This window comes from Pezoporus flaviventris, unplaced genomic scaffold, assembly GCF_033815535.1.
Source record: "Pezoporus flaviventris isolate CSIRO_AGI_PZ_B2104156 unplaced genomic scaffold, CSIRO_AGI_Pfla_v1 ptg000001l, whole genome shotgun sequence".
Lineage (NCBI taxonomy): Eukaryota > Metazoa > Chordata > Aves > Psittaciformes > Psittacidae > Pezoporus > Pezoporus flaviventris.
In genome coordinates this window covers 32,483,788-32,506,080 of record NW_026892549.1, presented here as the reverse complement: position 1 = coordinate 32,506,080, position 22,293 = coordinate 32,483,788, and the positions used below count along the sequence as shown (strand labels likewise).

The 22,293-nt window shown below is 36.0% G+C and overlaps 1 protein-coding gene across 47 annotated transcripts in view; it reads right to left on the bottom strand.

The window, feature by feature from the left end:
- Nucleotides 1–22,293, bottom strand: part of KCNMA1 (potassium calcium-activated channel subfamily M alpha 1) — a 491,027-nt gene that overhangs the window by 356,302 nt on the left and 112,432 nt on the right. For all 47 annotated transcript variants that reach the window (XM_061450666.1, XM_061450643.1, XM_061450649.1 and 44 more), the window contains one exon: nt 6,936–7,100. In XM_061450666.1, the coding sequence (XP_061306650.1) occupies nt 6,936–7,100 (165 nt within the window). The remainder of the gene's footprint in view (nt 1–6,935; nt 7,101–22,293) is intronic.

Genomic DNA, 22,293 nt, shown 5'->3' with positions numbered 1-22,293 from the left:
TCTACAAAACAAATCCTCTTCTCCAATAGCGCACATGCTTTATTGCTGAAAAACCAATATCAGGTTTAATTTGTAAAAGACTTGGGATATTTTGAGTATGAAAGACTAAATCACTGAAGAAAACATTCAATTTCTATTGTCAAGTCAATTAATACATTTTAGTCTAAATAAAGCCTTATTCAGATTAACTGCATCCTAAGAACAGAAATAGGTAGGTTGATTCCACAAGAGGACTGGTTGCAAGACATCACCAGGATGACAGGGTCCCACAAGGGAAAGAAAAAGAAAATTTATGAGCTCTGTTTATCTTTGAGAAAGCTTGTTAAACTCCATATTCAAATTCACAGATGTTGCATACTCAAGGTTGCTCACGATTTGCAAATCTAGTAAAATAGCTAATATTGTCAAGAACACTGCTGAAAAAATCTGTATGTATAACAAATGTACCTGTCCTCTCCAAATTCCTATCTGTCGAGTGTACCAAATTATCCTTTGAGCACCTATTCTCATTAAAGTCATAAGAGAACTGCCTTTGGAAGCAGGCAGAAACCCCACATAATTCCTGCTGCTAAATTTCACTTTGGCTGCTAGGCAACTGTAACTTATTGCAAGAGGTGGCGGAGGCTTTTTTTTTCTCCTTTCAGTGTTACAAGAATGTGAATCCTCTCCTTCATGAAAAAAAAAGAAAAAAACAACACCCCCCCCCCAAAAAAAAAACCACCACACAGTATATATAGCACACTTGCTTTTTTCACAGGAAAATCTCCTATAATTACTTATATATTTAAAACTCCAATTGTTTTCCTTATTTGTATTTTTTCAAAACACTCCATCAGCTCTCAAGCAATTCACTTGAATGTAAATTTAAAAAACAAACAAACAAACAAATGAACAAAAACATGCAAAAAAATATCCAACAACCAGTACTTTTAATACCATTGCATCATGCATATTTATTTTCCCTGTAGGGTACTCTTAATTGATACGGTTTTTATGACATACTTATGGACGAGTCCTGTCTCATCTAAGTAAAAATAACTGACTTGCACTTAAGAATGTTTGAACAAGAGTTCTGCAAATTAGTTGTCTTTCAGTACCACATGGACTTAAATAGAACTGTGATCATTTTAGGCGGATTAGAAAACCTGAAGGCTTATATTTTCATAGAGTCACAGAAAGATGTCACTCTTCTCTTTCCCTGACTGAGCAGTGGGGCCTTCCAGCATTTTCAAGCTGTTCAGAAGTCAAGGCTCTAACTCTTTCAACAGTAAACCTTTAATGCACTCTGTTCACTGGATGGTTCTAATGTTCTGACACCAATTTCTCAGAACCTGTAACATGTAGACCCTGGAAAATAAGATCAATCGTCAAGCAGGGTCACAAGTCCCAAGCTAGCTCCAGGTTCTATCATGAGCTTCAAAACCCTGTTCTATCTTGCCAAAACATTTGTAAGACTTGCATTTTTCAGCCTCTGAACATGTGGACAGTCAGAACTGTGGGAAAAAAAAAAATAATTGCTCTATTTCTTTTATAAATGAAGATAATGTAGCAACAATTATACATTCCAACCAAATGATCTTACAGAAAATTTCTACTTCATTTTTGATGTATACTGGGAAACTTACAGTAACTTGTTAGTTTAAGAAAGCACCTTCATATACCACTTCCCCATCTTCAGATTTTTTCAATGTAGGTAGTGTTAAGAACATTAAGAAAGGAATCTAAATGATCTTCTAATTAAATAACACAGTAATAAATTAATGTACTACAGCCACTAATTTCCCTCCCCTCTTTTCTTCTAATTGCCCCAACGCCCAAAAACGGCTTTTCTTCCTTTCTTTTGATTCTCCCAATCTAAAAACATTTTCATCATACAGTTCGTGTTAAAAATGGAACAACTTGCTCTACCATTTTATCTCCTGGATTTGCAATTGAAATTATGATTTTTCTTTGTCAGTCTAAAGGACTATCCATAGATTGAACTGTGGTAACTTCAACAATGTGTGTGTGTATATATATATATGACTTCCTCATCTAGTAAACACTTCACCTAATTAAGGAAGTCTCTTCTTACTCAAATGCTTAAAAAAAAAGTTATTTCAAGAAGCAAAATCAGTTCATAAACATCTTTAATTTCCTGATTCCTCAGATTTATTGTGAATACGTCAGTTCTTTAAGAAACTCAGCTTACAAATTTTTATCTGATATTTCCACCATCTACAGCATTATATAACACTTAAAATCTGTTCAGGGAAATACAGATTTACTTTGAAGTGCATTGTTTCCTTTTATTGTTATTACATTTATGCCACTCAACATCAGCTGCAAACAGAACTGCATAAGTTCAATTAGCATGTTCTTAAATCATACGCTTATGCAATTTAATATGGACACATTTTTTAAAAGTATGTAAAATCTTCATCTGCGTTCCTTAAAAGCAAATGTCATATTTTCAAATGCTGTGCCACCAACAGCATTAAGTTCCAGTCGTGCTTTTAAAACTTAAAGAACGTGGAGAAAAAGGATATTCTGACTACACAACTGTATGCACCATGCCTAGCCAGCTCAGTTTTCTGCCTTACTTCAGTAAACCAAAAGGGTTTCTAACTGAATGACATTCTGGATCACACTGCAAACATCTTCCTCCAAAGCCTGCCCTTCAGACAGAGCTGAGTAGTATGACTATTCCTTTGTGCATAAACCAATTCTGAAATGTCAAGTGTAGAATTTAGCTCCTAAAGCAGTAAGAACGTAATATTAGCACAATTTCATGTGCATGACACTTTAATATCTATTCGATCTCATCGTGCTGCCATTAACAGACAAGAATTACATGCTATGAGACACGTAGCTGGCATCATGATAAAATAACTGATGGTCAAATGGTTTGAAAAAATTTCCAAAATTGGTTTCAAAATAGTTTAATTATTTAGCAAGTAAATTTCCCATTCTTGTTTCTCATGAGGCTCCTTCCCCAGAAACAAATTAAAATTACTCCCAGAGACTGAAAAAAAAAAAAAATGGAAATCTGCTTCCTAACAGTTCTCTGATAGAACTAATACAGAGATACTCTAAGGAGCTGAAACTGGCAGCACTAACTTTTCTGTGCTCAAAAAAAAATAGAAAGAGTAGGTGCAAACAAGTACTGTGTTTTACAGAAGAGCACCAGTATGACAAGCTTCTGTGCCAGAGAGACAGGTGATTCTTCCAGTGTTCAATATCACTTCCACAGAGAATGTGTGAGACTTTTTTCTATATACAGAGATTAATTTGCACAATACCCTTACCACTAGCTTCACCTAGCTAGCTCTAACATGTGTATGTAAAAATTACTGCCAAAATTTAAATGACAAGCCTGCAGTTCTTTTCCACAGCAAATATTGCTGGCATGCTCAGACATCATTCACAAGTTTTACAGAAAGCTTCAGACACTTAAATTGGTTGATTAATTTTTATTTGAAACAGAACATTTAATTGAAGTCAAAAGCAACATATTTCAAGGTTTGAGAAAGTTTTAATTTCTCCTCTCTTTGTTTAGACTTTAAACTTAATTCTTTCTCTTTTATCAATGGAATGGGAGAGGAGACTGAGATGATTACGTCAGTTACAGAACTCTTCCCTCTCCTACAACCACCAATGAATTAAATTGTTTTAAGAAAACTAGTGTGGAGGGAAATCATCTGTTTCGAAGATTTCAGAGCCTCTATTGTTCTTGGGAATGGGTTTAATAATTTCACTAACTATCCGTAGTGAGTTGAATGATCAGATCTTCAATAACAAGCAACATCCCTTTCTTTCCAGCAGATGAAATGAAACACATGATTTGAAAAATATCTTTTCCAAAATTAGTTTCAAAGTACAAAAAAAAAAACAAAAAAAAAAAACTTTTACATTTTGGATTAGTTCTACAGCTACAGTGTTGAAGATCGTCTTCCAGTCTGCATTTTAAAGGCTGCCTACTGATTTGCACCTATTGTCTAAAGAAAAAATGTTTGATTTTACAACAGAATCAGGCAAATGGTCTTATGGTATTGGAAAAGTCCAATTTTGTTCTACAACTACACAGATGTGAAGCTGTGACCCCTAAAAATAAATTCTGTCCTGTATTTTCCATACTGATGGCTTTTAATTTCTTTACCTGTGGGTAGCCATGAAGTTTAAATACTAAAGAGGTAACCAGAGGAGCAGCAACTATACAAAATATTTGTTCCAACACTCACAAAGCATCTGGACAAACTGATCTGATAAATTAGGAACTTGGTTTGTAAGGTTACTGGGGAAGAAATAAAAGCTTTACCAGACATGTCAAAGATATGGTGACAGACTTCAGTAGAGAGGGGTCTAAAAAAATATTCCATTTCAGTTCCACAAACAATTGACATTCCACTAATATTCTCTTTGGAGCAAATTACTGTCCAGGTAGAAATAATGAGAGGTTTTTCCATGAGCAGAAAACACAAATAAAATTCTACTTTACACTGATATCTGCTCAACACTTAGGTAATTTGTCTCTTGCACTTGTCAAATAAACCCAGGAAGCAGTTACACAAAAGCCTTCAGGTAACTATGCTGAAATGAAGGTCAATTACAACTCATTTCCCAAGAGTTCACCATTTTCAGAAGACCGCTTTTAAAACTTCTTTTGTAAACCCTGGATGTATAAGATTGATCTTATTTTAAATTCTCAGAGTGTAAATAACTATCATTTCTTTAGCTGCAGGTATCTCACACTGAAATTTTTATTTCATACTCCTGTAAAGCCACCAGTTCACTCTTCTTCATGGAAAGAAAAAAAAAAAAAAAGAAAGAAATGAAAAATCTCAACATTGATTCAGAAATCTAATAGCTGGCAGGAACACGCTGTGTTACGTTAGTAAGAATTCATGAGTAAGTCATAGTATTTTCAAAAAACATATTTTGACAAAAATATTACTTAGCTACATTTTATATCTCCAAATTATGTGAATATTCTCTGTAGCCAAATGTTCATTGAAGCAGTTATCCTTTAGCAAATATAACCATAAAGTAAAATTAAAATGAACAGTCAAGGTTCATAGTGGAAATGGTCCTCCTAAAATTACATCCTGTCAATTCAAACCCTGAAACTGATGAGTGCTATATTAAAATAAATGCACCTCCTTTTCTAAACTGAGTAAAATTAAATGACTGCATACACTACTTATTTCTCAGATGGTTACCCATACTAATGAGCCCATATGTGTACAGTACCTGCTATTATACCTTGAAAAGAATATAAATATTCTCTCAGAAATAATCTGACTGATGATGTTGGCCAGCTCTCTACAAAAACTCTGGAAAAAAAATAGTCCCTTATAAGATGCAAGAGTAAATCGTAAGAAAAAAAAAAAACAAAAAAACAAACAAAAAAAAGAAAAACAAAAAAAAAAACAACCAACCAACAAACCTAAACAACACACACCCAAAAGTAATAACCAGATCATCAGATGGAATTGTGCAAGTTCTCCCAGTATCATACACAGTAAAATGTCTTCAATATTTTAGGATTTGACCTTGATTGTTTGCATGTGTGCTCACATACAACTCAGTAAAAACAACACAGGCCAATTTCTGATTGTAAAGCTGGTAGCATGGGACTATGGGTTTGGGTGATTTCTAGCCTTCAAACCTTAAATTGGAATAAGAAGTGTGGCTTTAAGATTTGTCATTTTAGTGCTGAAGATGTCAGGAAAACATGCAAAAGATCGATATGTTGCTTTTCGTAAGATGATAAATATGTCAGTTTCACTTAGAAGTCACACAGTTGTAACAATGGAGCATGCTTTCAAGATATTGATAAAACAACATTTAACATTAGGAAATGGGCAAAAGGTATTTTTAGAAAAAAAAATCAAAATAATATTCTCGCAGAATTAAACTAGACAGTAGCAATTGAGCCACCTCAAATTTTCAGTGTAAAAGACTAGACTGGGAGGTGCGTCTTCTTTTGGTTTCCCTCCTTTGCCTCCCTCTGCCCAAATAATTACTGTATAGAACAGAAATGACTAACACTAATGTATCTCCTCCCCAAAGCAAACAATCAAGGACAAAAATTCTGCTTTCAGTTTAACCCAAACTAGTTTCAAAGTCCCACTGGGATTCTTAGGACTTTCAAATCAGATTTAAATCACTTGAGCTGTTAGTTTGTAAGTACATGCATTCTAACAAGGAAACTAATCAAAACCACACAGGAGACACCATTTAATGCAGTGAACTCCAGAGAAAACACTTGACAATTTGAGTATGATTTGACAATGCTATAAAATAATCATATTCAAATTAAGTGAAAACTATAAAGTTTTTTCAGTGGAAATTTAAACCACATATTATCAATATGCAATTTCTGACTATTTACTACATAATTGTTCACATGTTTGAAGGACTTCCTAAGTTAAGAAAAAATAAAGAGAACATAAAATCATTACTAATCTATTGAAAGTACCACAAATCCCACTGCATAGCCAATTCTAGCTTGTCTTTGTTTTGCACTTCTGACAACTACCTACATTCCAAACACTGCCTATTTTCCAAGTTGGCTTCCATTTTTGCTAGCACAATTTTGCTTCTGGACAAAATAGGCCTATACTTTTGTGACATGATACGAAATTACTAAACTCGGTGTTTGTAGCACAGCTCATAATCATGGTGCCAGAATACTGAAATAGTCTGGGGGTTGGGCTGGAAGTCAGTTTTTCTTACTTGCTGTCTCTGCTTCTCTCTTACTTGATGTCTCTGCTTTTCTCCTGCAGTGGGAATTAGTCTGCTATTTTACTTCTACAAGAGAAAATTGGGATTGACTTAGCACTGAGGCAACAAACCAATCAAAAATCAAACCAATCCATATCTGCTGGGATATAATGTTTGTTAAAAAGAGGTTCTTTAAAATAAGAATGTAGAAAAAATCATAGAAAACTTACAAGTACTCTGCCAGTTAATGTCTGGGCAGATATCATGACTCCTGCCCAATCCTTCACGGAGGTCATCCATCCCACTTCTGCTGCCACATTCTCCTCTTTTTCATCTGTTGGTTTGCAGGCCCCATCTGCCTGTGTATCTCCACCACCATTGATCTTCTGGGCCTCCTGCAAAGTATTTGGGTTAGTCAATTTTAAGCAATTTGACAGTGAAAGTGAGTGTACAGCTGTGGTTATCAAATACCCTGAAAAAAGCAAATAAGCCTTCCTGGATTACTGCTAGATGAAATTAAGCACCTACTTGGCCACATTTCTTTAGAAATAACAGAAACAGAAATGTTCTATCAGGTTCCATACTGTCTACTAGATAATAATACTCCTCTTAACATTACATCTTAAAAACATATATTTGCATCCAATAGGCTGTACTTTTCTTCCATATAAGAAGCATATTTGCCAAAAGAATCACAGAATCATAGAACAGTTAGGGTTGGAAAGGACCTTAAGATCATCCAGTTCCAACCCCCCTGCCGTGGGCAGGGACACCTCACACAAAACCATCTCACCCAAGGCTCTGTCCAACCTGGCCTTGAACACTGCCAGGGATGGAGCATGCACAGCTTCCTTGGGCAACCCATTCCAGTGCCTCACCACCCTCACAGTAAAGAACTTCTTCATTATACCTAACCTAAACTTTCCCTGTTTAAATTTGAGCCTGTTATCCCTTGTCTTATCACTACAGTCCCTATGTATGCAGCCCATGTATACAGTCCCTATGTATGTAAGAGCTATGTATGCAATTTTAGAGCTACATATAAATGAGTTTTTCACACATACACTAAAGAACCTTTTGATGTATTAGTTCAAACCAGTTCATACTAGGTATCAACATAATCTATGTACAACTTTAATTTACTATCACTAGAATTAATTACCTGAGCAAACCTTCACTGAGAAGTACAATGTCACAAGACAATAATTATCGAGTGTGAAGGGAACAAAATACACCATAGAGAATCTGCAGGGAGCTTCCACACTATCCGTGAGCCAATGTTTCAATGAAAGTGTTTAATATATCACAGGAATTCTTCTGTCAGTAAGTGACTCTTGTAGAATGGAGAAGTAGAAATTAAAAAGAAGCCTCAGCTGCACTAAGCTAACTGATGAGTCACATGCACTGGAATTCACATCAGTCTTGCATGGATGCTGCAGTAAGGATGTTGTGCTCTCTAACTGCCTGCCATGTCCTACAGTCATGGATGCTGCACAGAAAAAGTCACTGGAACCGATAGGAAAAGCCAGCCTAGATTGTACAGTGTTTAAAACATATTATAAGAAAAGTATCAGACTGTGCCATAACCCATGTCTTCAGTAACAGCATAATAGTAATGACTTCCTGAATACTTGATTAGTTATGCTAAACAAGCACAGGGGAGGCAGCAAAATTCGGTGCTGAGGCAAATACTAAGCACTTGAACTGTACCCATAGATTTACATTAGTTCTTCAAGCACTCTGTATGGACCAACAGCTTGAAACATCTTATTTATAGATTATTTGCCTACAAGTCACTAAGCAGGAAATTAATTGCCATTAATTCCCTTTTAGATATCCATTATACAAGCAATGGATGTTTGACACAGGTTCAGTGATTGTTACTAATATCAAGGTCAAAACACATAGCTGTGAGACTGTCTAAAGGACACAGATGGACATAAACGTAAGGGCATTTCCCGAGAGCAGTACTGAACTAACAAAGTAGTCACACTGAATCTGTCAGCAAGGGATAGCAGAGTAACACTAAAAATGTAACACGGAGACCAACAGTTGTTTTTGGAGAATCTCAGTATTGCTACTCAATTAGCTTATCAGATTATTCTCTGTTAGACTCTATGTGGGCTCTATCTTCTTACTAGCAATTATAGCACAGTGCATAATGTGGCTATATCAACAGCAACAAATTATTCAGAGTTGCAACAGTAATTCAGTACTTCCTAAGCAAATAACCAGACAGAAGATAAAAGCTACTTTGTATTTGCATAACTGGACATCATTTCCTGGCAAATTTAGCTACAGTGAATCAGATGTTTTGCACTCAGCATCAAAAGATGAGTACTGCATGGCACACTTAAAGAAACGAGCTCAATGCTTAGGACAGTGATGTTTCCAGAAGGGTAATGCTTAAATAGGGATAATTTGTGACTCATTTCATGGGGCTATTCAGATCAGCCCCAAAGAAATTACCATCATCAGTGTTTCAAATATAAACAAGGAAGGAGAAACCTAACCTGGATTTTTCCTAGACACATCTCCAAGGCCCTGAGGGCATCCACAGGCCTCACTGACGCTCACCGCTCTCACCAGAGTCTCCTCACACCCTGCCTGTTGCCCAGGATGCCATTTAAGCCAAGCCCAGGGCCACCAGCTCCCCACAGCCCTGTCCTACCAGCCACAGGCCCTGCTGAGCTGGACCCACCAGCTCAGCCAACACGTGGCTGGTTCCCCTGATTGGGCCTGATTCTTGTCCTTACTCACAGGCTCACGTCCCAGGCTGGGCCCAGCCTAGCCCTAAGGAGTTTCCTGAGGCCCAAGCTGCCCCACTCCTTAGCTGGGGCAGTGCGACAAGGCTCATAGCCAGCCTCGCCATCCCCAGCCTGCAGAGAGCCCCTAAGCGCCACAATGCTGCAATCATTCTGTCTGCTTTTTGTAACTGTTAGAGCTTGTCTTTCATATTGTACGTGCCAGATTCTATTGAAAGGTCCTCAGCATAACACTGGGCTTTTATACAAGGCCTGGAGAAGAGAATCCTGCATGAAGACCTCATAGCAGCCTTCCAGTATCTGAAAGGGGACTATAAGGATGCCAGAGAGGGACTCTTCATCAAGGACTGTAGCAATAGGACAAGGGGTAATGGGTTTAAACAGAGGAAGTTCAGGTTAGATACAAGGAAGAAATTCTTCACTGTGAGAGTTGTGAGACACTGGAACAGGTTGCCCAGAGGACCTGTGGTTGCCCCATCCGTGGAAGTGTTCAAAACCAGGCTGAATGGGCCTTGAGCACCTTGGTCTAGTGGGACATGTGTCTGCTCGTGCAGGGAGCTTGGAACTAGATGAACTTTAAGGTCCCTTCCAACCCAAACCATTCCAAGATACTATCGATGTGGTTTTCATAGTAAAGGAGATGCAATCACTTCTTTCCCTCAGATAAGACACTGAGATGGTGATTAAGTGACTCAGTCATCAGAGAAGTCATTGCCAGAGCAAGGATGAAACCACAGCCCTTGATTTTTGTACCCAGAACCCCTATTTAAAATTTCAGGGATGCATACCTTGCTAAAAAGATTCATAGACCTGGATTTTGGTATAGGAAGTCACAGAACTAGTGATCATTAAACAAAGAGCTGAATGGAAAAGTTTGTTTTATGGTAGTGAATTTTTAAGTATCAAAGTTGGAAAATTCTGCTACTGTTTACATACTCCTTACATAACCCCCAACCTTCTTGTCAAGATAACAAACTGAATTTTAAATACATGATTATTCACAATTATACAAATAAAATTTCCTAGTACACAATTCACTTGGTTGAAAACTAGCTTTTGTATTTTCAAAACACAAATACCACAGAGTTCTTTTTGCTATATTGACTTTTGGTTGTCAATAGAATAGAGCAGTAAGATGTAACAGATCTATTCAATATTTGATTCTCTGAAGGTATTAAAGTCTGTAATACAATTGTACAGTTGTATTTCTGCATTTATATCACTTAGTTAAATCCACTAAAATCTCCCATCCGTATTATTTCTTAATTAAAATATAACTAGAACAATCATCTCCTGCCAAGTATCATTTGGAGCAGACTCACATCACTGACTACATTTCAAGCCTAACTCTTGCCATTTCTGCACCTCTAATTAATATGCAGATTAGTTGCTGTTATATAATATTTGTATTCAGTTGGGATACTTTCTATTTTTCATCTACACTGCTAGCTTCTGAGCTTACTAAACAGGCAGTTAAATATTAAGAAAAGTTTATTCCCAAGTCATGATACAATTGTGCAGATATCACTAAAGGAGATTCAAAAAGGCTGTTTTCATTCACATTGTGTACAAATCAGTCCTGTTATTAACTCTGTAGTCCCATTCCATTCCTATTTGTTCACCTCAAAGCACTGAGTAACCAACACCACAACCTTGAAAAAATAACCTGGCAGTGACAGTAATTGTTTAATCATTTACAGGCTTAGCTGCTACAAGTAAGGCAATACTACCTCTATCCACTCTGCCTACCTGTTGCTTCACAAAGTTTCTTATTTTAATTACTTGATGACAAGAACATTCATGTATATGAAGTGAGAAGCAGTGTATTTTGTGAAATATATATTTCCTGAACTTAATGACAAAATGGAGGAAAAGGCATAATAAGAAGAAGTGTATAGGAATCAGGAGCTCACTGTTCTATGAATGGCTTGATATGGACCTGGACCAGAAACTTCAGTGTTGCGCCTTATATTTTCAACAATAATTATCAATTTAGATTACACAAGTGCTGGGATGCTTAAACAGAGTTACCTTAGGAAAGCAGATTTCAAAAAGGGAAAAGACAGACCAAAAGAAGTTCATTTTTGAAAATGTAGTCCTGCCTGCTTCACTTTATGTCTTTCTAGAATATCTGTGCAAACACAGAACTAATGCACAGATACTCTGTTCAACACAGTGCAGAACAAAATAAAATCAGGTAACTATTATGAAAACTTAAAACATCTGAGAATAATTTGCCTTTTTATAAGCCCTAAGAAAAAATAAAAATAAAAAAAAAGGACAGAATGAAGACAACCTGGTAAGCACTCTCTAAACATGGTACTAAAAAACAATTGGTCTCTGGCTAAGACATGTTAGAAAACATAAGAAGCAAGTAGTTAATGTGGGGGAAAAGAACCAAGTTAACATCTGATGAAACAAAGAAAATGACTTCTGATATTCTTGCTGAGCTAACCTTTAGGTAGTTAAGAATAGCTAAAAATCATGAAGTATTAACTATAATAACAGGGCATCAGTCACACCCACATCATACAAGAGGAAGCAGTGTGCTCGATTTAAGCATATGTTTAAAAACAGTAATACCAACAGAGCAAGCCCAGTACCAGCCTAGAGAACATGAGATGAGATGAGAAAGGGCCTGCCAGAACAGCAGTTGCACCTGTTTTGAAGCAGTAATAATACAGTAATAAAACATAGCTTGGGGAAGTTAGGGAAGAATTACTTTAGATGATGATGCCAGCAACTTGAAATTTTATCTCTGTTAACTGCCCCTCAATTAATAGCATTGCATTCCTAGACTCTGCGCTTTAAGAAATTTTTTTGTATCAGATCACTAACACTTTCATACTGTCCAGTCTTACACACTGGAAATCTCTGGTTATGTTCCTTTCCTTTTCATCCATCTGCTTCCCCAAAGCCACCAACAGATGATGTGAAGAGGAATAGTTTTGCATATGTTTCTGTTAAGACCTCTAAAACATCGAGTTTAAAATTACTAGACTTCTACCAGTAATTCAATGACATGCTCTTGATACATTCTATCACCATTCTGATAACTCTGAACAGCAGTCTTAAATTTGTATAAAACCATAATACTATGCTGCATTCTTAGTAGCTTGGCAATGTACAGTGTATGTCAAGACGGCAGGTAACTGAATACATTGCCAGAGCAGATGTTCTCCATCAGGTAAAGTTAACATCTGTAGCTCTCCTCTTAATAAATAGTAAGTACCAGTTCATCCAGTGTTAAAAACAAGCAAAACAAAGAAACCTGAAGCAGTTCACCTGTTCTACCACACTGTAGAAAACACAGGATTTGACTAGAATAACAGTAAACGAAACAGATGAGAATGTGAGAAATAAACAGTTGTATGAAGATTTACAAACCTCTTTGAAAACAGTCAGTCTTACAGGAAAGGGAAAGCAAAGGCTAAGAGAACTAAATGTGAACTAAGAACTACTCCCTCTAAACAGGCCTATCCACAACATTTCTTTGAATATTAGGTCTTAGTCAATATTAGGTTACATTGACATCAACTATTACACTGCAGCTACGGTTTGGCTAGTTCAAAGCATTAATTATTGATACCCAGAAAAACATTATTCCTCTCACTAAATAAAAGGAAACAGAATGATCTGTGGAAAACATGGCTGACGAAATAGCCAAGCATTTTGCTTTCATAAAATATTCACAACCTATGTAATTTAGTGTTTGCAAATTTGGCAGGTTAAGGCAAATTAAGCCCAAAATAGATTACAAAAGTTTTCTTATTAGCTTAAGACTGAGATGGTAAACTCTTATGAAACTTCTTGTTTTCTGCATTCCTGCAGAAATTCTGAGAAGCTCCTTGCCAGTCCTTACAAGCAGAACCTTACTTTTTGTGCTGATCGGAAAAAAAAACAAATACTTCACTGTGAAGAGTCTAGGTTCCGAGACTTTCCTTTTTAGATTCCCTTTTACATTCCCTTTTTTTACCAGTGACCAGCTTCTCTATGGCATTTATGCATAACTCCAGTAATCCTGACAGATACTTTTTTTTCCTGTGCCCTTCACATTTCTGGTATGGGTCACATGTATAAAATCTCTTTTTCATGTCATTGTTTGACTGACAAAAACTCCTGCAATAGAGGAATTAATTCTAAAACCTTGACCTAAGAGCCAAGGGAAACTAGATTAGTAAAATAACGTATTCCAGCCATGATCCCACAAACAACATAAAATACGTGAAATTAAGGAAGTGTTCCTGGGTATGGCTCTCACTTAAGAATACAGAACAGAGATACCCACGTTATCCAAAATCTAAATAAGATGACTCAGTTCAAAGTTCAAAAATGTAGACATGCTAATTGAGGTGTTACAATTTAACACCTTCATTGATCTAAAGCAATTTCTGAATAACTGGAAAGCTGGCTGACTGATTTCCATGCTAGAACTGGGAGACATGTTGAAGCCCCTATTCTGCCACCAAATTTTTAAAGTCCTCAGACTCTTTACATGTTTTCACCCCACAGCTACAGAAAAACAGTTGATTCTGTTGCATAGGGACCTTATAAAGACAAATACATTTAGGATTTTAAGTGTTTTGGTATTACACAAATGGCAGATGATGCAGGTATAGTGTAAGGAATCATAAAGCAAGACACAAAAAACATACTGGTAAAGATTGTTAGACTAGTTATACAAAATAACTAAATTTACAAGATGGAAGTGTAAAAGGGAAGCAATGAGGAAGTCCAAGCATTACAGGGGAATGAAAAAGCTTAGTCTTAATAATGATACCAGATAAGTAAAAACAGATGATAAAAAGTCATTACAAACATGCATGCATTCAAGAGGATAAATGAGGTGTTTTTTCAGTAACTTATGATTCCTCATTAAAGTTAACAACAGTTCACAGAAATAGTTACATAAGATTTGACTAAATGTTCAGAAGTTTTTATGAATAATTTCATTTACATTTATTCATAGAAATAAATAACTTCAGTTTTCCTTTGTTACTTCCCATTTTATATCAGACCACATTTATAGAAATAAGCAGTGAACTTGTCATAAAACTATATAGCAAGTTAACTCACTGCAATACATAAAAAACTAAAACAGGGCAAGCCACTGATGTACAGTATTCACTGAAAATATTTCACAAATTGTCCAACTAACATCTATCCATAAATTTAGTTTCCTTTTTTACAGTCAGAGCATTATTTATTAATTTCCTATACAAAGACCAAATTAGCACATTTAAATAGTCCCTGAATACCTTGTTCAATTATAAGGTAGCAGATAATATGGTAAACAAGGTGGTGAAGCATTGGCATAGGCTGCTGAAGGAAGCTGTGAAAGCTCCATCCCCTGGCAGTGTTCAAGGCCAGGGTGGACAGAGCTTTGAGTGACGTGGTCTAGTGTGAAGTGTCCCTGCCCATGGCAGGGGTGCTGGAACTAGATGATCTTAAGGTCCTTTCCATACCTAACTATTCTATGATTATATGATTTCATTTTATTAATGGGGACACTAAGTTTAAAGGAAAGCAGACATGTCATTATTCAGTGGTCCCTACATAATGTCAAAATAGGTATGCCAGGCAGATCCAGTATCTGAAAGAGGCCTGCAAGGATGCTGGAGAGTGACTCTTCATTAGGGACTGCAGTGATAGGACAAGGGGCAACGGGCTTAAACAGGGAAAGTTTAGGTTAGATATAATGAAGAAGCTCATTACTGTGGGGGTGGTGAGGCATTGAAATGGGTTGCCCAAGGAAGTTGTGAATGCTCCATTCTTGGCAGTGTTCAAGGCTAGGTTGGACAGAGCCTTGGGTGACATGGTTTAGTGTGAGGTGTCCCTGCCCATGGCAGGGAGGGTGAGTGGGTGGAGCTAGATGATCTTAAGGTCCTTTCCAACCCTAACTATTCTATGATTTTACGATTAGACAATTAGTATGTAAGACAGAATATTATTCTTTACCTGTCTTCTCTGTAGTTCAAATATTGTAGTGAATTCTTTCAATATATATTTTTAAAAGAAGTTTAGGGTAGCCATATGAGGTCACTAATCTTCAATATAATAGAAACTAAACCTCAAAAAAAAAACAAACAACCAAAGCATATGAGTTATCCAAACTATAGAAAGGGAAGAGATCCTTAATGGAAAAGGACAAAGTAGAGTAGAAAGGTGCATGCATTTTGTTTCTTCCCACTGAATAGAAGATAAATAAAAGAAAGCATATAATTGAAAATAAAATTGACATTATCATGAAATGAACACTTCCATATTACCTACAACCTATTGACTGATTAATCCAGGAGAAATTGCTGTCAAAGATGACAAAGCATTTTAAATATATATATTCAGTAAAAAACCTGAAAAAGAAATAAAGACAATATTTCACCTACTGTCTTCATACTTCACTCATTTTTGTGATGATATATGATTCATTACAATCCAAAAGGCTCAAAGTGCATCACGAATGTGAGTAAAAGGTCTTAAAAATTAAGGGGGAAAAGAAAAAAAAAAAGTCAACAGTGGGGAAATTACCTAAGTTATTTATTTTGATTACAGGAAGTACTTTAGCTGATTGCTTATAATTTTGTTGTTGTTAACATGAAGTAAAACCCAACTCCATTTCAAGGTTTTCAATCATCACCTCTAGGGACTAATTTTACTACTCTGAAAAAATGAAAAATACATTGAAAAATAATGCACTTGATTGTACCCAGTTTTAAAAGAAGAATCATCAGCAAATATTTTATGATCTATATGATTTAAACTATGTGAGTAGCTTTGCAAAATAATTACATGGTAAAATCTCAAATAAGAAAACTACAGCAAAAACTATTCTTTGCCAGGAATATTCAACATCATTCAAAGGTTCCAAAGTAGGTTTATTTCACTATAAGATATATACAAATAGAATATATTTAAAAAAAATATCAAACTGCTTTGTCAATAGAATTAAATTTTGAAAAATCTTTTCAGTGGCATACTTCTCTCCATCCTGCTCAATTACAAAAGAGAAGGCTTTCCTCTCATAGCGAACAGTACACTTTCTTTCATTATACTACCTCCATGATATGTTCTTACTTGTTAGTATCAGAGGCATCTGAAAAAAATGCAGACTGGATTGTTGAAAGGAAATTCTTCCCCTCTTCTGTTTATTACAGGATAGGAATTCAGCTAGCATCAGTGACTAAAACTGCTGCTCAAAATCACCTCTCCGATGCCCCAAGATCACAAAAGTCTCCATGGACTAGGAAAGGCATTGTACAGCTTAAGGGACAGAGACTCTAAGCACAAGGTATTCTAACTACTCCAAAACTGGAATCTAGGTCCTTGCATAAAGGAATTAACTACTCCCCTCCTTGAAGTGCAGAACTCCTTAGAAAACTTGGTGACAGGAATTTCAGATTTGGTTAGAATCAAATATTTTCACATGGGAGGAACAGTCTTAAGCAGTCGTGGTTTCTATTTTACGCTAAATAACATATTATTAATATTGTGTAGGAATTGTTAACCTTCCTCAACACTGAGCCTGCCAAATAGAATTTATTTGCAATTATAACTTTATAAAGAGATTAATCATTTTTTAGACGGTTTTATAGTTAACAGGATAAAAGATGAAGGTGGGAGACAGCAGAACAAAAATAACTGAGCTATTCACAAATATAACTATTTGTAATATCACAAAACACATGGATCAATGACAATTTGAAGAATGCTAGAGAATCATTCTGTTAACTGCCAAATTGGACAAACCAGTCATCTCTAAGGCCTTTTTTGATTTAAGGGTAGTATTGTTTACTGTTATAGTATTAAAATTATAAAAGAAATCACAGTGAATTAAAGGCAGCTCTCTGTATGATGTAAAGTCACATCTAAGCCTTTACTGACGTAGGAAATTAAATTCTAGTCTGCAGCAGATAAATATTTGAGGAACAGCAGGTCAGCCAATAAGTAATTAAAAATACTTAATAACATACAACACTTCTCACCACAGAGATTACAGAGTGTAATGCAGCTTTCAGGCTGGAAGAACTTTTCAGGGGAATGATTCAGAAAGCACACAAATGTGCAGGAATCTGGAGGAAATATATACAGCAGATTTAACTGCAAAACAACAGTTTTAGTGAATACTTTGTAATAATTCTATTAAACTAAACATTTTCCCCTAAAGGACCAGTCATGTCACACTGTAAGAAATGTGTAAGTGCTAGTATTTAATCAAGCTGCTAAAACCTCATTCATCACTTACTGCTATGGAAAAACTGTGTGTAATCTGAATCTCATTACTTCCTTGCATAATTGATTAATACAGAAAAGTTTTTGACCTAAAAGAAGAAAAATTCCTTGTAGATAATTTTAGATAACATAGTTTTGTGTCACTTCTCAGACACTAAATATTGGCATCCAAATAATCCAAAGCTAGTACTTGTAGACTACCAATACAGCAGCTGATACATTTTTGATGCAAACAAACATACCAGTTCCTGCAATTTCATACAGACTGAAATCTAAGGCAGAGAAGAGAGGAAAGCTAAATTTTTGTTTGACTTTCATACTAAAGTTTCATTAATGGTTTGCTTTTTTAGGCCATAGAGAATGAGAACAGGCCCAGTGAATTCTCTTTGACTTAACCTCATCATTTTATGCAACAGGAATAATTGTCACAGAGATCACCACCTCCTTTTCTGTGAGTACCAGTGATGCACTGCTAGGAACTGATGCATGACTATGACATTGAACATAGCCTTTATGGGCAATCAGAAGTTGGACTGCTAGGAAATAAAGATACATTGTGTCCATTCTTGGCTCTCATAACACAAAGAATTATATCTAAGTCTTTATGCTCCTGGCAGGATTGAGTCTGCCTGTACCAAAACTTACAGATGGATCTCCTACTCTGACAGGTCATTTCCTAAACGAGAACAGCAGCTCGTTTCCTCAGAGGCGTGAATTATTAGAAGGCCTTGCAGAGTTGCACTAGTTGCACAGGTGAAGTGCTTGTTCCATCTCAGGAATTTGCTGTTTCGGGATTCAAGATTTATCCAACCAGCAAATACTGCATATGTCGCACAAATATGCTACCTATGAATAGTCACTCTCTCTATAATTTATGCATGATATAGCAAGCAGTTACTGCCCACTGATCAGGACAGATAAAGAATAGAAGTGAAAGGATAGGTCAATTAAACTTCTTAGCTCTTTTTCTAAAATTAAGTAATAGTAAGAAACAAATTAAAGGATAACAATTGTTAAAATCATCACAGAGTATTGAGTTTTATTTTGCCTAATCTTCAAGGGACCAGAAGTTGGCAATGATCAGTAATAAATTAATTAATTAATTAATGCTAATATGGAAATTTCAATCTCAAAAAGAGGTGGAAACCAACCATGCCTTTTGCTTATATCTTGCAACTTTATAATAATCTGGTAACTTTATTTGAGGGCCTAGAACTCCAGGGTTTTTTCTTCTAAATTTTACATAAATTATTCCATTAAGAGTTTGAAGCAGCATAAAGATCAAACAGCTCATCAAAGCAGGTTGTCACACTTTACACTATACACAAGCTGTGTTTTACAGAACCTACTCATAAGCTTGAAGCTTTAGTCTTTCTTCATTTCAGTGCAAGCAATTATCTCATGCAGCTTCCAAAGATGCAGGTGTCTCCCATAATTTAAATGTGAATGAGATTCATTGACAAACACATCCAAGTATTACATGAAGCTAAAAATTTTACCTTTACTGTTTCTTAGAAGAGGGCTTGATTAAGCCCTAGTAAAGAAAAAACAAGGAATGATTCATATATCACTAATTGATATCTTCCAAATATCTAACTCTAGTTTATTCAGTAACAAGACATTGAAGTAATAAATATACTAAGAGGATGCATTTGAGAAATGCACTTTGAGAAATAAATATATCTCTGTATTTCAGATTCAGCTTACGGAAATCAGAAGAAAAAAAAAACAAAAAAAAGCACAAACTGTAAGATCAGCTTTATTTTTCTTTTCGGTTAAAAGTATGGGTTTTATCTTCACAGACTAGTCTATCAAGGAAAATGGGATCTACAAGTTAAAAAGGCAGAAGTCATATGTAACATGATTCCCAGTTTTTCTGCAGATACACAGCTCTAAGAAGAGTATTCAGGGATATTTTTCTTCCTGGTCACTTTCTAAATCCCGTCATAATGGAATGAAATGTGAACAATCCAAGTGCTTGATTTTATTAACACCTGTAAAATGTTCAATATACTAAAAGTGATGTGTAATACTTAAGTAGTCTTGCTTTTGATTACTATTGATGCCCATACTGACACCCATTACTGCCTTCTTTTACTAGCTAAAAGCATCTAGTGGTCCTCACCACAGGTTGCAAAAGACTTCCCTTCAATAAAATTAACTTCCCTTGAAGAAGGAAGCTTTTACCTAAAACCAAGTCATATATCATATTTTTGTACTGTGCTGTTTTAATAAAATTTGACTTCAAATCTATTTTAAAGGGTACTCTGTAGAAAAAAAAGTCTCCTTATTACAGATTGGATCAACAGAAAGAGCTATAAAAATTCAAATGAAAAAATATGTTGCTTTAATTCAGGGTGGGTTTTTTTTCACAGGATTCAAAAACGGTAAAACGACTCTATTTTCTCTAAAAGCCTACCACTATTGCTATATGAATTTAAATTTGAATCACTCAGTTACACATAAATCTTTTCCTGTACTGATTTCTGCTCATACCATAGGAAACAAAGCTATACAAAAACAAGCTTTCCAAACTCCACCTCCATTTTTTTAAAGCAAAAAATGTTTTACATGAAGTTCCAAGCAACTACCCAAACCAGAAACTAGTGTTAATACAAAAGAAAAACATGCAGCAAATCTGTAATTGAGATATCTTCCTTTTTATCAGATTTTTTCCTAAAGCTATTAGCTTTGTCCATCACATGCACCAACAGACCTACAAATCCATAGTGCCTCTCGAGGTCAGAAAGTGATTTTTGTGAGTGGCTATTTAAGTACACAACACCTCATTAAGTCTCCTGCTCTATGATCTCCACCACCATCTGTGCAGTAATGGCACTAAATGCAGTTTCCCTCTTGCCACTAAACAACTTTCTGAAAACAGATCCTATTCAAAGAGAAAGGGGAGAGAGAATAACTGGACCCTCACACTCCCACCTCCCACAGCTCTACTCTCACCAGAAAGGTCTTGGGTCTGTTTCCTATAATAATCAGCTATAGCGCCTGACAGCATATGAAAGCAAACCCTGTGAAGTCTGTAATGTCTTTTTTAAGCACAGCACCAACCAGAAGTGGGAAAAAAAAAAAAAAGAGCATGAATTTCACTACTAGCCCCCTCTCTGGATACTACCATCTCAAAGGTTTATAGCCTCAAAAAAGAGATTGTAAGTGTGGTAAAGCTCCAAGTGAAATGAAATTCACAGTGGTACCACATTTTCATGAACTATGGAAGCACAGGGTTTGGACTAATGTCAAGTTGAATATGAATCAGCCAAAGGGCCAACCAACATGCTGCAATGCATTAAGCACAGCATCGCTAGCTGGCCAAGCGAAGCGATTGTCCCACTCTACACTGCACTGGCACAGCCCCAACTCAAATACGGTGTGCAGTTTTTGGGTGCCTCAGCACAAGGACATCAACTATCAGAGTGCGTTCAGAGTAAGGTGACCAAAAGGGTGAAAGCTCTCAAGGAGCAGTTGATTCCTGTGAGAAGCAGGAAGTTGGACTCAGTGATCCTTATGGGTCCCTTCTAACTTGAGATTTTCTAGGAGCCTATGATTCAATTACTAATCTAATCTTCAATCTAAACCAGCCTTTTTCTAAACCAAACATTTCATACACCTTTCTAATCCTGCTCTCCTTATACACCCAGGACCTCTCACCCTGTTAAGATGTTTATCTTAACACAGCAGTGACTGAGAAAGAAGCCTCTGAGTTTCCCATTAGTTCAGTAGAAGGTGTCTTGTAACAAAGAAAAATATGCTGAGACACATTTTTCATCTAAACCATTTATTCAGGAGATGGGAAGGTATCATCCTTAATCCTGTACTTTCTATTTGCTTATTTGGGTGTGGGTTTTTTTTCTGAGGTTTTCTGTCTCCCCAGTCCACCTTCAATACATACATAACAGTTTGTCATTTGGTGTTTGGCTCAGAGCCTCCACTTGCTTTTTGAGCATCTTCTATTATTGCCATTGATTGTGGTGGTACTGGGTACTGAAAATACGATCAACAGTAGCACACATACTCCTGGATGAAATCTCACCAGCCTCTAGGGGTGACAGAAGGTGTTTTTGTTATTTCTCCTACCTTGTAGGAACTAATACACAGGGAAGGAGACAAAAGCTGAAAGCAAGAATGACAGCAGGAATAATATTATGGTCCAATGGACACTAAAGTCACCACTTACCTAAATAAGGCTATCATGGGAGGATACACATCAAATTACCAAAAAGGTTACACAGCCTTTCAGCTTGATGAAAAGGTTTCTTTACTTTTTCTTTTTTTTTTTGGTAGGAAAAAGAAAAAAAATAATTGTAATATAAAGAAATATGACTTGAAAGAGTCTAAAACCCAGTGGTGTGTTTGGCAACTGGGACACTGGAATAGTAAAAGCTACCAGATACAGTAACCAGACTCCTGAATGATGATGAATGGTGCACTGTTTTGACTGTTTAACTGGAAAGGCAAACGTATGGGAATTCCTGAAACAAATACTCAGACACAGTGTGCTGATGTAGAGCTAATAGGAATTAGGAAGAAAATTGAACTTCTAAAAATTATGTAAAATCAAATTTGAATAAATTCAAATTTG